General features: G+C 43.6%; 2 protein-coding genes across 5 annotated transcripts in view; one reads left to right on the top strand and one right to left on the bottom strand.

Moving 5' to 3' along the window:
• Window positions 1-5,248: 5,248 nt before the first annotated feature.
• On the top strand, window positions 5,249-7,572 carry LOC110537847 (large ribosomal subunit protein bL17m). 3 transcript variants are annotated; one of them, XM_021624276.3, is made up of 3 exons: window positions 5,249-5,647; window positions 6,784-6,852; window positions 7,018-7,572. In XM_021624276.3, the coding sequence occupies exons 1-3, from the start codon at window positions 5,474-5,476 to the stop codon at window positions 7,276-7,278; spliced, it is 504 nt and encodes a 167-aa protein (XP_021479951.1). In that variant the 5' UTR covers window positions 5,249-5,473; the 3' UTR covers window positions 7,279-7,572. The 3 variants fall into 3 exon arrangements, with proteins under 3 accessions (XP_021479951.1, XP_090048713.1, XP_021479959.1); XM_090192587.1 differs by having other exon boundaries at window positions 5,262-5,647; window positions 6,784-6,874; XM_021624284.3 differs by lacking the exon at window positions 6,784-6,852 and having other exon boundaries at window positions 5,265-5,647.
• A 371-nt stretch (window positions 7,573-7,943) lies between these two features.
• LOC110537757 (transmembrane protein 145) overlaps window positions 7,944-15,030 on the bottom strand; it is a 32,140-nt gene continuing 25,053 nt past the window's right edge. Inside the window, exons 11-16 of one of the 2 annotated variants that reach the window (XM_036942162.2) lie at window positions 14,097-14,190; window positions 13,380-13,552; window positions 12,592-12,712; window positions 10,856-11,044; window positions 10,609-10,669; window positions 7,944-9,249 (exon numbers count right to left, since the gene is read on the bottom strand). In XM_036942162.2, coding sequence (XP_036798057.1) covers window positions 9,230-9,249; window positions 10,609-10,669; window positions 10,856-11,044; window positions 12,592-12,712; window positions 13,380-13,552; window positions 14,097-14,190 — 658 coding nt within the window. In that variant the 3' untranslated portion in view covers window positions 7,944-9,229. Of the gene's footprint in view, window positions 9,250-10,418; window positions 10,670-10,855; window positions 11,045-12,591; window positions 12,713-13,379; window positions 13,553-14,096; window positions 14,191-15,030 lie in introns of those variants that run through there. The other variant, XM_036942152.2, reaches the window with a different exon arrangement.

Genomic DNA, 15,030 nt, shown 5'->3' with positions numbered 1-15,030 from the left:
TCGCACCAAAGCACATTCATCTCTAGGAGACAGAACGCGTCTCCTTCCTGAGCGGTATGACGGCTGCGTTATCCCATGGTGTTTATACTTGTGTACTATTGTTTGCACAGATGAACATGGTACTTTCAGGCATTTGGAAACTGCTCCTAAGGATGAACCAGACTTGTGGAGGTCTACAATTTTTTTCGGAGGTCTTGGCTGATTTCTTTTGATTTTCCCATGATGTCAAGCAAAGAGGCACTGAGTTTGATGGTAGGCCTTGAAATACATCCACAGGTACATCTCCAATTGACTCAAATTATGTCAATTAGCCTAACAGAAGCTTCTAAAGCCATGACATAATTTTCTGGAATTTTCCAAGCTGTTTAAAGGCACAGTCAACTTAGTGTATGTAAACTTCTGACCCACTGGAATTGTGATACAGTGAATTCTAAGTGAAATAATCTGTCTGTAAACAATTGTTGGACAAATTACCTGTGTCATGCACAAAGTAGATGTCCTAACCAACTTGCCAAAACTATAGTTTGTTAACAAGAATTTTGTGGAGTGGTTGAAAAATGAGTTTTAATGACTCCGACCTAAGTGTATGTAAACTTCCGACTTCAACTGAAGCATCCTATGTGCTTATAGATGAGTAAGACTTACATTTAATGAATACATTCAATATATGTATTGGTACATCAAGCTGCCTCACCCTACAGAAACAGGAGATAGGCTCCTGTTCCTATGAGCCGTTCCGGCTTGCACTCGCCAAGGCATATACAAGGTTATTTACATGTCTGTCATGGTTTAACAACATCCTATCATCCAGATTATATCATGCAGTTCACTTCACCAAGGCTCAGCACAGAACACCATCAAGTGATGAAAGACTTTCCTTTCCCTCTTTCTCCCTAAGCTGTGTGGAGGTGTGTCTGGGCAAAAACAACATTGAAGGGACTGAAGGTAAGGAGCAATTCATCACTTCTTCCCAAGTCATCCCCCACCCCAACTACAGCTCCTACAACATCAACAATGACATCATGCTGATCAAGCCCGCCACCCTCAACACCTACGTGCAGCCTGTTGCTCTGCCCAGCAGATCACCTACGTGCAGCCTGTTGCTCTGCCCAGCAGCTGTGCCCCCGCGGGCACCATGTGTACCGTCTCTGGATGGGGCAACACCATGAGCTCCTGTATTTTGGGGCTCTGTTGTAAAATATACTTGGTCAGGTAACCATTGCCAGTGTTAAAAGGTAAATGATCCATAATTGGCATGTTCTGCCTTTAATTTCCCCTTCTTTCTATCCATTCTTTCATTTTTCATCCATCCTTACAGCCACCGATAGCAACAAGCTACAGTGCCTGAACCTCGCCCTCCTGTCCTTCAACGTCTGTAACAACGCCTACCCTGGCATGATCACTAACGCCATGTTCTGTGCTGGATTCCTGGAGGGAGGCAAGGACTCTTGCCAGGTACTACTGACCAGCTTATCAAAACTATTAAATCAAATCAAATCTTATTTGTCACATACACATGGTTAGCTGATGTTAATGCGAGTGTAGCGAAATGCTTGTGCTTCTAGTTCCGACAGTGCAGTAATAACAAACGAGTAATCTAACCTAACAATTCCACAACTACTACCTTATACACACACAAGTGTAAAGGGATAAAGAATATGTACATAAAGATATATGAATGAGTGATGGTACAGAACAGCATAGGCAAGATACAGTAGATGGTATAGAGTACAGTATATACATGAGTAATGTAGGGTATATAAACATAAAGTGGCATAGTTTAAAGTGGCTAGTGATACATGTATTACATAAAGATGGCAAGATGCAGTAGATGATAGTGTACATTAAATACATATGAGATGAGTAATGTAGGGTATGTAAACATTATATTAAGTGGCATTGTTTAAAGTGGCTAGTGATATATGTCTTACATAAAGATGGCAAGATGCAGTAGATGGTATAGAGTACAGTATATACATATGAGATGAGTAATGTAGGGTATGTAAACATTCTATTAAGTGGCATTGTTTAAAGTGACTAGTGATACATTTTTACATCCATTTCCATCATTAAAGTGGCTGGAGTTGAGTCAGTATGTTGGCAGCAGCCACTCAATGTTAGTGGTGGCTGTTTAACAGTCTGATGGCCTTGAGATAGAAGCTGTTTTTCAGTCTCTCGGTCCCTGCTACTGACCTCGCCTTCTGGATGATAGCGGGGTGAACAGGCAGTGGCTCGGGTGGTTGTTGTCTGACCGAAAATACAGTATAGAGAAACAGTGAAGTAACAGTGTCTCTCTCTCTCAGGGTGACTCCGGTGGCCCCGTGGTGTGCAACGGTCAGCTTCAGGGTATTGTGTCCTGGGGATAGGGCTGTGCCCAGCACTGATAACCACGGTGTCTATGCCAAGGTAAGAATACAGACTTCTGCTGCTAAGTTTGTGGGATAAAGCCTTTATTAGACCACTGGCTCATCCCTGTCACAACTACATGTTTCTAACTTCAATAATACCAACTTCACCCCAGCTCTAATACCAACTTTATCCCAGGTTTACAGTGACTTGGCCCTGTGTACACTGATGTCTCCCTTCTCCTTCTCTAGGTGTGCATCTTTAATGACTGGCTGACCAGCACAATGGCCACCTACTAAGTCTGATCCTAGCTTTGGTCATTCAATAGTCCCACACCTCTACAACATCCTGTGCAGTTCAATATCCACATTTGTTTTCATGACAAATAAAGCATTTAACACTAAATACTTTTTTCTGTTGTGTTTGTACTCTCACTGTCCTTAGAAATCTTTGTAAAGGTCTTTCTATCTTCTCATGTCAAGTAGTTTTACTAGTAAACACCAGAGAAACTAGTAACCACTAGCAAATTGTTAAAGTATGGATCAAGAATATACTGTTTTTCTTTCTAAAGGATACAGGGGGTAATTCATTGTGTCATGGTACCCTACCGTAACCATTTGATTTGTATCAATACAGCAAGATACAACAAGGTACATTATTGATTACATCGATTAGTTTCTATAGTTGTGTATTGATGCGTTGCTGCTCACAATGCTCATATCTGGGGTAAGTTGTGCCAAGAAACCACTTTTCTAAAATAATTATAACATCCGTAAATATATGCAGATATACTATATTTCCCTTGGAGTGATGCTGAATTTAAAAAATGACTAAAATTACCCGACTCTCCTCTACTGTGAGAAACTGCTGATTATTTTGGGTATGCATCTGGGACCATTCGGAGTACAATAAAAAATATATATATGCAGTACCAGTCAAAAGTTAAGACACACCTACTCATTCCAGAGATTCTTTATTTTTACTATTTTCTACTTTGTAGAATAATAGTGACAACATCAAAACTATGAAATAACACATATGGAATCATGTAGTAAAAAAAAGAAGTGTTAAACAAATTAAAAATATTTTATATTTGAGATTCTGTGGGTGGAAGGTAGCCTAGTGGTTAGAGCGTTGGGCCAGTAATCGAAAGGTTGCTATATCGAATCCCCGAGCTAACAAGGTAAAAATCTGTCGTTCTGCCCCTGAACAAGTCAGTTAACCCCCTGTTCCTAGGCTGTCATTGTAAAGAAGAATTTGTCCTTAACATACTTGCCTAGTTAAATAAATAAAAATGTTCAAAGTAGCCACCCTTTGCCTTGATGACAGCTTTGCATGCTCTTAGCATTCTCTCAACCAGCTTCATTAGGTAGTCACCTGGAATGCATTTCAATTAACATGTGTGCCTTGTTAATTTGTGAAATTTCTTTCCTTCTTAATGCGTTTCAGTCAAACAGTTGCGTTGTGACCAGGTAGGGGTGGTATACATAAGATAGCCCTATTTGGTAAAATACCAAGTCCATATTGTGGCAAATCATTACTTTAAGACATGAAGGTTGGTCAATACGGAAAATTTCAAGAACTTTGAACCTTTCTTCAAGTGCAGTCGCAAAAAGCATCAAGCGCTATGATGAAACTGGAAGATCGCCACAGGACCCAGAGTTATCTCTGCTGCAGAGGATAAGTTCATTAGAGTTACCAGCCTCAGAAATTGCAGCCCAAATAAATGCTTCACAGAGTTCAAGTAACAGACACATCTCAACATCAACTGTTCAGAGGAGACTGTGTGAATCAGGCCTTCATGGTCTAATTGTGGCAAAGAAACCGCAATTCGACCATGAAGGCCTGATTCACAGTCACAGTCTCCTCTGAACAGTTGATGTTGAGATGTGTCTGTTACTAAAGGACAACAATAATAAGAAGAGACTTGGTTGGGACAAGAAACACGAGCAATGAACATTAGATCAGTGGAAATCTGTTTTTTGGTCTGAAGAGTCAAAATGTGAGATTTTTGGTTCCAACCGCATGTCTTTGTGAGACGCAGAGTAGGTGAACGGATAATCTCCACATTTACGGTTCCCACTGTGAAGCATGGAGGAGGAGGTGTGATGATGTGGGGGTGCTTTGCTGGTGACATGGTCTGTGATTTATTTATAATTCAAGACACACTTAACCAGCATGGTTACTACAGCATTCTGCAGCGATACGCCATCCCATCTGGTTTGCCCTTAGTGGGACTATCATTTGTTTTTCAACAGGACAATGACCCAAAACACACTTCCAGGCTGTGTAAGGGCTATTTGACAAAGAAGGAGAGTGATGGAGTGCTGCATCAGATGACCTGGCCTCCACAATCACCCAACCTAAACCCAATTGAGATGGTTTGGGATGTGTTGGAAAGCAGAGTGAAAGAAAAGCAGCCAAAAAGTGCTCCGCATATGTGGGAACTCCTTCAAGATGTTTGGAAAAGCATTCCACGTGAAGCTGGTTGAGAGAATTCCAAGAGTGTGCAAAGCTGCCATCAAGGCAAAGGTTGGCTACTTTGAAGAATCTAAAATCTATCTTGATTTGATTTGTTTATTAACACTTTTTTGTTTTTTCATAGTTGATGTCTTCTCTATTAAATCTACAATGTAGAAAATAGTAAATGCAAATAGGTGTGTTCAAAATTTTGACTGGTACTGTATATCTATGCTATTTGTCATCATATATCGTAAATAGGTCATTTAAATATGTACACTTATTTGCGATTATATTTCCTAATCAGAAATTAACCTTTTTTTTTACATTTTGAAATATCTCTACGCAACATAGAAAGACCTGATATCTAATAACAAAACAACAATGAATGAATTAATGACAAATATAATACATTTGAGGCGGAACCATTTAATCCTAAAGTGGAACTATTTTTCACCCACACAGACTGAGATAACTGATGCACCGGCAATGTCAAAGTTGTCACGTTATTAAGCGACCTCGGGGATGTATTAATGATCACATAAACCTAATTTAAAACGAGAATAACGGAAGATAACCTTCGTTAGAAACATCGGTTTACATTTTTGAAGACCGGCTTGATTCCTTTTTTCTTTATAGCCTCTTGTAGGCTTCGGAACTCGACAAGATGCGCGTCAACATTCAGATGTTGATATCCCATGGCCGGGTGGCCCGTAAAATGGGTCTCGGTCCAGAGTCGCGAATAAACATGCTTCGGAACATTCTTACCGGCCTCGTTCGACACGAGAGGATAGAGACCACCCGAGGCAGAGCAGACGAAGTTCGATTTTATGCTGAAAAGGTGAGGACATGTATGTAACATGGCAACGTTACCTTTTTACGCTGCTCAACAAAGTTGCTTCTCCAGTAATTCAAAGGCTGGCTGATAGCGATATTGAGTCGTTTCATCTTACCGTGCAAAAGGAATGTATGCAGCCGGCTATACGCGTATACCCCTTCAGTCAATCAGACCAGGGGTGAAAAAATAGACTGCTCCAACCTGATTGGCAACACCCGGAACATGGCGAACATTGTGTTTCATAAAGAAAGTATTGTTACGACCCTGGGTTTATAAGCACGGAAATCGACCCTGCCGTACGAGCATGCTTTTTCGGCACAGTCGATAGCGCGCCGGACCTCGGGCTAGAAGGTCGAGGGTTCGATACCTGCTCCCTGTCTGTTTCATTACATTGGTGTCAGAAGTGATCAGACCTTGCATCCACGACAGTGCGTGTGCTTGACCGGTGAGCGCGTTCCTGTAAGAGTCACAAGCTAGCGCGAGGACGCGCTCTTTGAAAAGGAGGGAGTAGTATAAGCACGGAAATCGACCCTGCCGCACGAGCATGCTTTTGCGGCACAGTCGATAGCGCGCCGAGCCCGAGGGTTCGAGACCTGCTCCCAGCTGTTTCATTACAGTATGTTTTTTTTCCATCTTCTCGCCATTAAATCGAGTTAAGGTGGTAATCGACTCCTTTGCAACTTGAATGGAGAATATGTTATGTACAACCCGGTCCATAGGGGATATGAGTGTATAACTGGCTACATAGATTCCCTTTGGACAGTAAGATGAAGCGACTCTATTGTCATCTACCAGCCTTTGGGCTACTCCACTAGTTGACTCAACTCAACTCCCATTGTGAAGGAAGTTTCTGATGAACTATGGAGTTGAGCAGAGTCCTGGCTTTGTGAAATTCAGCTCTGACTACATTGATTTGCCCAAGATCAATAGTAAATTATGAAACGCTTACCGTGTGTGTACCCATGGTTGTCCTATGTAGATGTGTGCCTTTGTTTGCTGAAATCAATACTTTTTAATTTAACTCCATGGTTGTATTTGTTTGATTTAGTCAGCTACTTCTCAATCATCCCTGTTTAGTAGGCTACTGTGTAGTTTTGACAGCTTGTGACGTTGTTGACCAATGTGATGTTGTTTTGCAGTTGATTGACTATGCCAAGAAGGGAGACACTGACGAGAAAGCGATGAAAATGGCAAATTTCTGGCTCACAGTAAATGTTCTTTATGATCTTTGTTAGTATTTTAATGTACTCAGACCAAGTCAGACCGTCCCAATGTCCCCAGCATTGTTGTACTATTATCTACGAGGTTAATATGAGTGTGTTCCTAGTTCTTTCAGTAAGTCAGCATCCCGTCTCTCTCTCCTGTGGTTTAAGGAAAAGGATCTGATCCCAAAGCTCTTCAAGGTCCTGGCTCCCAGGTTTGAGACCCAGCCCAAAGCCTACACCCGCATGGCCCGCATTCCCAACAGGGAGAACCTGGACAAGGCTGCTATGGCCGTGCTTGAGTATAAAGGCAACCCGTTCCCACCTCTCCAGACCGCCAAACGAGACAATGAACTCACACTAATCAACCAGCTCCTCAAAGGCTACAGAGAACAGCGGGCACAGCAGGCAGCAGCCAAGGTTGAGGCATAATGCAACCAGCCACACTGACATTACATGTATTACAGTTTTTAGATGTCTGGCTACAGTATTTGACTTTCTGTGGACTCCACAAAATAAATGTGATTGTTTGACAATGTTACGCGTTCTGTTTATGGCACTAATGTGAATTTAAGATGTGCTTCAATCAAACAGGTTTGATATGCTGTTATTATTCCCTCTACCGGTTCAGAAACATGTCCCCCAAACGTTTCATTATCATCATGGTTGATGTCCTGTTTTTAATCTCTCTACTGATTCAGAATAAACATCAGGCAGTGGCAAATAGAGGCAGGATGTTTTATGCTTTCAACCACCTTCAGCCAGACATAATCACACACTCATCATGAGCTTTCCCATTCATTCTATTTGTTTAGATTTAAACTGTCTTTTTATTAAGAGCTGCTGTAGAGGTTGGTTTTTACATACTGGTAACTACTTGCCAAAATTACCCCAAACCTATTGCAATTACATTCAATTGGACCGGCTATCCGTTCTCCTTTTCCACTTGCCTGTAAGCGCCCCAATTGTGAGGTTCCAGAAAAGTAATTGTACTGTACCAAGATGGAGTAGATGTTTTGGACGAATGCCCTTGCCCTTCTACATCACATTACACATTCACACTGTGGCCAAGGTATGAAAGAAACAGACCAGGCCTCTAATAAAACCAACCATTTTAATTTGGCAAAAAGTGTATGTACAGCGTATTCAGAATATCCTAATTTGACACCATTAAAATGCATTCATTTCAAACAGTGCTTCAGTAATGTGCTCTTAACCAGACCCTTCTAAATACCCAGGAAGCTGTGCTGTTGTCTGTCATGCATATCAAACCCTCACTCATCTCCCGTTGGTCTTCTACTTGTGTCTGTGTATAATAGACAAATACCATAAGTTGATCATGCAGCTTGTTGTACAGGATGACTGGAACCTGTCTGTCAAAATCTATTCAGTCAAGTAATGGCATCCGTAACCATGGACAACAGTGGACTGTAATGGCAATAGAGACAAATATATAAACGCCTACAGAGACAACCTTTAGAACACCAGAACAATCTAATTCAAGTGTCATTCTTTTTTACAGACTACATTATACCTTTGACCGTATGTTCTCATGTACATAACATGTGCTGTACCAGTCTGACCAACCCAAGCCTACTCCAGACATTGTCTTTCTGTAGTAAAGGGCTATTAATTAAACCATTAGAAACAGTCAATTAACCACCATTCTTTCTCCCACACCAAATGATTAAAGAGACCTGCATGTTTCATACTCAGATATTAACAAGTTATAAAAAAAAAAATGTAATTGATTACTTCTATTTCTTAGAACAGGTGGTAAATTGGCCTTGACACAGTCTTGTGAATACCCCCCTCCCTCCCTTACATTGATATCATTAGGCTATTTCATTAATCAACTTAATATGATTCAGATCATGTACATTTTTTATATGTCTGATAATGACACTTGATGACATTGATTAATATGAACATATCTACAGGTAACATTTGTATATTTGATACCGGAATATGATCGGATGTAGTGTGTGGATACATATGATCCAGATTAAAGCGCTAATCAAAGTCACTTTGAAATAAATGGCAGAACAGAAAACTAAGAGAAGGGGAACATTAAAGTGCTTCATGCAGGACAAACAGGACGTTGGTGCTACTACTTTCACAGTTACTCTAAAAGGTTTGCTTTAGTTGTTTATGGGTCCAGGACTTTTCATGGTCAGGAAGAACTACTGTTCCTACTTATGGATAAACAACAGTGAGCCCCTCACGCAGTATCAGATCAGATGTACAACTTCACTGAGGGAAACGGCCATACAAACAGACATGTACAGGTTTGACATGACATCATTACATACTAGTCGGGGGGGGGGGGGGTGTGATTGTGAAGTTAGTTCACATCCTCGCTGGACAACTTTCCCTCCTTAAATCATGTGTCAAGGACGGAGGCTGAAATTGAAAGTAAAACAAGCTATAAGTATGATTTCTATGTAAAAAATAATAATTTAACTTTAAAACCACCCCTTTCCCTGTGCTCTATTGCATTAATACATTCACCAAGGTCTACATACATCATGGAATTACATTCAGAGCAAGCTAATATCTTGCACTCCAGTGAAAACTGAACAGTAGTATTCTGAGTTAAAACAGTTGTCTGTGGACAGTATGACATAAGGTAACATAAGGTTCCAATAGAAATCGAGAAGAAGTGACATTAACACCTCGGTAGCCTATATGGTATGAAATATACACAGCTATTGTATAGTAGTTTGGTACAACAGGCACACGCACTGTATGAACACATGGAGTATAATCAGTTTAGAGACAGGGAGTACATGCTTGTTTTAGCCGTACCTCAGTGGTCCACAGTAAACTGAACATTGTACACTTAAACATCAGTATATCAATCCTATAGCCTGGAGCAATCAACATATATAAGAATATAAATCATCCCAACATATTCTATATGGAGAAATTCTATATTTTGTGTTAACATCTGTCAAACATGAAGAAAAAAAATGTATGTTTCAGGGTGTGAGTGAATATTTTACTCTTGTACAATGTAATGGCATGAGAATTGCAATGGTCACAGCATCACTTGGAATTCGACAATGTGGGAAAAAACATCCCTTTTGTAATATAAACTCTGCAACTATTTTAGAGTAATGGTAACTCATTCTCTTCAGCTATTTACACGTTTCCCTCAGCCTCTCCATTGATGCCTTATAAATTCTTGAATAAAAGTGTTCATAGGAGTTTTGTTCAGTCTCCACTGTGCGCTCCTATCATTCTATTGGTCAGGCTACATCCACTCTGTCATCTCTCCCTCCCGGTGCCTCTCTCTCTGCTCATGTTCAAATATTTATTGCTTCTTTTTTCTTTTACAAGCTCAGCACTTTAACTCACAGCCATATCCTCTTCTTTATTCAGCTTTTTTCCCATTCCGAGGTCAAAATGGGACATTTAGGATTTCCATTCCACATGTCTGCTTATAATGACTTCCCCTTCTCTTCCTCCTCATATCCCTCCCTCCTTCCCTCGTGGCTATACATAGCTTGACCTGTTTTCTATGCTACCTGATCTTCACCTCCCTCGTGATCTTTCTCTCTGTGTCCCTCTTTCTTTCTCTCTGTCTGTCTCATGCCTTGGTGCCCATGCCCCCTCCCCCCTGCATGCTGAAGTACTCAGTGAAGTGGGAGGGGAGTTGTGGAGGGGGAGGGGGGGAGAGGCGGGTGGGCATGGGGGGAGGGAGTGGGGGGAAGGTGGGTAACGACAGGTCGGCCGTGGTGGTGATGATCTTATGCTCACTGTTCCTCTGCACTTCCTGTCCCTTCCGGGCCACCGTCTCCTCCACCGTCTTCACTGGGCCCTAAGAGAGAGGGAGGTAAAGGTTGAAATGTTAAAGGTCAAGCTGGGTTGTATTTGTCACAATGTCAGTTACCACATCCTTCTCTGACAACTTCCTCTGTGCTCTAACACCTCTGGAGTGTTACAGGGACTATATCGGACCTTAGTATCAGTTACTAGATCCTCCTCAGACCATACATCCACTCACCGACTGGATGGAGAAGAGTTCTGTGAAGTTGGGCTGGGAGTCGCCCAGGAAGGAGCTGTTCCCATAGGCATGGTGGGGGAAACTCTCACTCGCCACACCCGCCTTCGGACTAGACAGTAGGATCCCGATCTGAGAGGTCCGCACGTGGTACGGGAAGTTCTTATTGGCCGCAGAGGGCCGAGTGATAGCCTGTGGCGAGGCAGGGAGGGGGGAGAGGGGACGGATGGGAGGAATGTATCATATTCAGAATATTGCCTGTTGCCTGTACAAATATTACCCTGTATTCTCCATACACTGATACACATTTCTTCACATATATGAACAGAACAGTATGTGTGTGAATGTGTCACTGACAAAGGACAGAGAGGCTCAGTCTGGTATAGAAGTCTGGGACAGAGAGGCTCAGTCTGGTACAGAAGTCTGGGACCGAGAGGCTCAGTCTGGTACAGAAGTCTGGGACCGAGAGGCTCAGTCTGGTACAGAAGTCTGGGACCGAGAGGCTCAGTCTGGTACAGAAGTCTGGGACCGAGAGGCTCAGTCTGGTACAGAAGTCTGGGACCGAGAGGCTCAGTCTAGTACAGAAGTCTGGGACAGAGAGGCTCAGTCTGGTACAGAAGTCTGGGACCGAGAGGCTCAGTCTGGTACAGAAGTCTGGGACCGAGAGGCTCAGTCTGGTACAGAAGTCTGGGACAGAGAGGCTCAGTCTAGTACAGAAGTCTGGGACCGAGAGGCTCAGTCTGGTACAGAAGTCTGGGACTGAGAGGCTCAGTCTGGTACAGAAGTCTGGGACCGAGAGGCTCAGTCGAGTACTGAAGTCTGGGACCGAGAGGCTCAGTCGAGTACAGAAGTCTGGGACAGAGAGGCTCAGTCTAGTATAGAAGTCTGGGACAGAGAGGCTCAGTCTGGTACAGAAGTCTGTGACAGAGAGGCTCAGTCTGGTACAGAAGTCTGGGACGAGAGTCTCAGTCTGGTACAGATGTCTGGGACTGAGATGCTCAGTCTGTTACAGATGTCTGGGACTGAGATGCTCAGTCTGGTACAGATGTCTGGGACTGAGATGCTCAGTCTGGTACAGATGTCTGGGACTGAGATGCTCAGTCTGGTACAGATGTCTGGGACTGAGATGCTCAGTCTGGTACAGATGTCTGGGACTGAGATGCTCAGTCTGGTATAGAAGTCTGGGACGAGAGTCTCAGTCTGGTACAGATGTCTGGGACTGAGATGCTCAGTCTGGTACAGATGTCTGGGACTGAGATGCTCAGTCTGGTATAGAAGTCTGGGACGAGAGTCTCAGTCTGGTACAGATGTCTGGGACTGAGAGGCTCAGTCTAGTACAGAAGTCTGGGACTGAGAGGCTCAGTCTGGTACAGAAGTCTGGGACGAGAGTCTCAGTCTGGTACAGATGTCTGGGACTGAGATGCTCAGTCTGGTACAGATGTCTGGGACTGAGATGCTCAGTCTGGTACAGAAGTCTGGGACTGAGATGCTCAGTCTGGTACAGAAGTCTGGGTTTGGGAGGATACTAACGCAGAGGCCGATGAGGACAGAGAGATATGACTCACAGATATTAAAAGAGAGGTGAGTGTGTGCGTGCCTGCGTGTAGAGGGCAGGGGGTTACTAACGAGGCGGGCAATGAGGTCTTCGAGATAATTAACGTCAACAGTGAGGCAGTGTGTGTATGTGGGCGCACATGCATGCCTGTGTGTGAGTGTGTAGAGAGATGAAGGGTACTAACGAGGAATACGATGTGAGCATAGAGGTGGATTCCCAGTTGGATGCCGTTGACGATCTTCTCCCGTGCCCAGCGAGGGATGCCAAAGTTAGCTATCAGAGCCATGACGGGCACAGCGAAAAACCTGCCAGAGGGAGAGAGAGGAGAGAGAGATAATGAGGGAGAGAGATTATTAAGAGAGATAGATAATGAGGGAGAGAGAGGAGAGATAGATAATGAGTGAGAGAGAGGAGAGAGAGATAATGAGTGAGAGAGGAGAGAGAGATAATGAGGGAGAGAGAGGAGAGAGAGATAATGAGGGAGAGAGATTAAGAGAGAGAGAGAAGAGAGAGATAATGAGGGAGAGAGAGGAGAGAGAGATAATGAGGGAGAGAGATTAAGAGAGAAAGAGGAGAGAGAGATAATGAGGGAGAGAGAGGAGAGAGAGATAATGAGGGAGAGAGAGGAGAGAGAGATAATGAGGGAGAGAGATTAAGAGAGAAAGAGGAGAGAGAGATAATGAGGGAGAGAGGAGAGAGAGATAATGAGGGAGAGAGAGGAGAGAGAGATAATGAGGGAGAGAGATTGAGATATGTAAAGGAAGGAGGAGAAAAAAAGAATATGGTGGAGTAGTGACAAAAGGAAACGAGAGGCGGAGGAGGACGGATTTAAGACGAGCATAAGAGAAGTGGAACGATAAGGGAGACGGGGAGTTTATTGGGTGCAATGCTTTTTAGGGAATGAAGTTGATGAACCTGACAGAGAATAACTGCATGCAGAGAGTGAAGGGTTGTAGGGCTATGTCCTCTCACCAGAGTGTGTATGCCGTGAAGAAGGGGATGTAGAAGGGTTGTTTCTCAGGGTAGTGTTTGAGGGAGATCAGGACGGCGTAGCAGAACCACACGTAGGCCAGCAGCTGGAGACCCATCAGACCGTAGCCCGCCGGGCTGTCATATGCATACAGCACCTCACCTGGGTCAAAGAACTGAGACACACACACACTTACAACGTCATACAACCACTCTAATGGACCGCACCCTACTAATCAACCTACTAACTTTACCCTCAAATAGCAGAGAGGTGTATTACAATACGTTCCCCAGCATGTGTTGTAACAGCCTGTGGATTGCTGACATGTTGGGATGTGAAATCTACTCGTTTTTGTTGGTGAGTGTGTCTACAAATGTGTGCGTATGTGTGTGTATGTTTGTTTGTGTGTGTGTGTGTGTGTCCGCGTCATTGACACTTCTCTACAACTGGGTCATTGACAGTGCCTCTGCTTGCGGGCTATGTATTCAGTTTCACAGGCCAGAGACTGGACATCATTGGTCAAACAGGGTAACCGTGCCCGAGACCTGAAGACTAGCTCCTAGAGCAAATACCTAGACTTCGAAATGAGTAAGTTAACATATTGTTGTGGGACACAGGAATCCCCGGTTGAAACTTAGACCGTCATACACTGGCCCTTCACGTATAGCATGGACGGTAGGAGTGTAGCAGCAGCAGTTCTGTAGTGTAGACTGCAGTACCTCTGCCTCGTATATGAAGAGGATGATATAGGTGACGGTGTAGACTGTCATGTAGATGGACAGCTTGACAGATCCACTGTGGCTGATCCTCGCCCTGACAGAGACGGATACACACAGGGGGGTTAGCTTTCACACAGACAGATGAATACACACACATACTCTCCTCCTGCAAACAGAGATGGATTTCCTCACCCACGTATGCGCACACACACACACACACACACGCACTCACACACACGGTTGGCCACATATTCCCTCTTTATGGTGAAGTGTAGTCAGGCAGCTTATCTAAATGGCTATTCATCACCACATTTAAGAGATGTAGCAATAATGACAAAGTCTGCTCTAATAAAGTCACAGCTACTATACTGTATGAGATAGTGAGAGAGAAAGGGAGAAAGACAGAGGGCAATGAGAGAGGAGCAGAGCGGGAAGAGAAAGAGAAACAGGGAAAGTAGAGTGAGAGCAAGTGAGAAAGACAGAGAGAGACTGGGCTACTGGTACGAGTTAGAAGGAGTAAGACAGAGAGAGACTGGGCTACTGGTACGAGTTAGAAGGAGTAAGACAGAGAGAGACTGGGCTATTGGTACGAGTCAGAAGGAGTATGACAGAGAGAGACTGGGCTACTGGTACGAGTCAGAAGGAGTAAGACAGAGAGAGACTGGGCTACTGGTACGAGTTAGAAGGAGTAGGACAGAGAGAGACTGGGCTACTGGTACGAGTCAGAAGGAGTAAGACAGAGAGAGACTGGGCTACTGGTACGAGTTAGAAGGAGTAAGACAGAGAGACTGGGCTCCTGGTACGAGTTAGAAGGAGTAGGACAGAGAGAGACTGAGCTCCTGGTACGAGTTAGAAGGAGTAAGACAGAGAGAGACTGGGCTACTGGTACGAGTTATAAGGAGTATGACAGAGAAAGACTGGGCTACTGGTACGA

The sequence above is a fragment of the Oncorhynchus mykiss genome, chromosome 2 (assembly GCF_057628025.1).
Source record: "Oncorhynchus mykiss isolate SJ-2025 chromosome 2, ASM5762802v1, whole genome shotgun sequence".
NCBI classification, from domain to species: domain Eukaryota; kingdom Metazoa; phylum Chordata; class Actinopteri; order Salmoniformes; family Salmonidae; genus Oncorhynchus; species Oncorhynchus mykiss.
This window is presented reverse-complemented; position numbering and strand designations above follow the sequence as displayed.

What these genes read in the sequence shown, in the direction of transcription:
- LOC110537847 (XM_021624276.3), top strand. Translation starts at nt 5,474, where the DNA reads ATGCGCGTCAACATTCAGATGTTGATATCCCATGGCCGGGTGGCCCGT. An exon ending in TTCGATTTTATGCTGAAAAG is followed by an intron (nt 5,648 to 6,783) that starts GTGAGGACATGT and finishes GTTGTTTTGCAG; the next exon opens with TTGATTGACTATGCCAAGAA. An exon ending in TGGCAAATTTCTGGCTCACA is followed by an intron (nt 6,853 to 7,017) that starts GTAAATGTTCTT and finishes CTGTGGTTTAAG; the next exon opens with GAAAAGGATCTGATCCCAAA.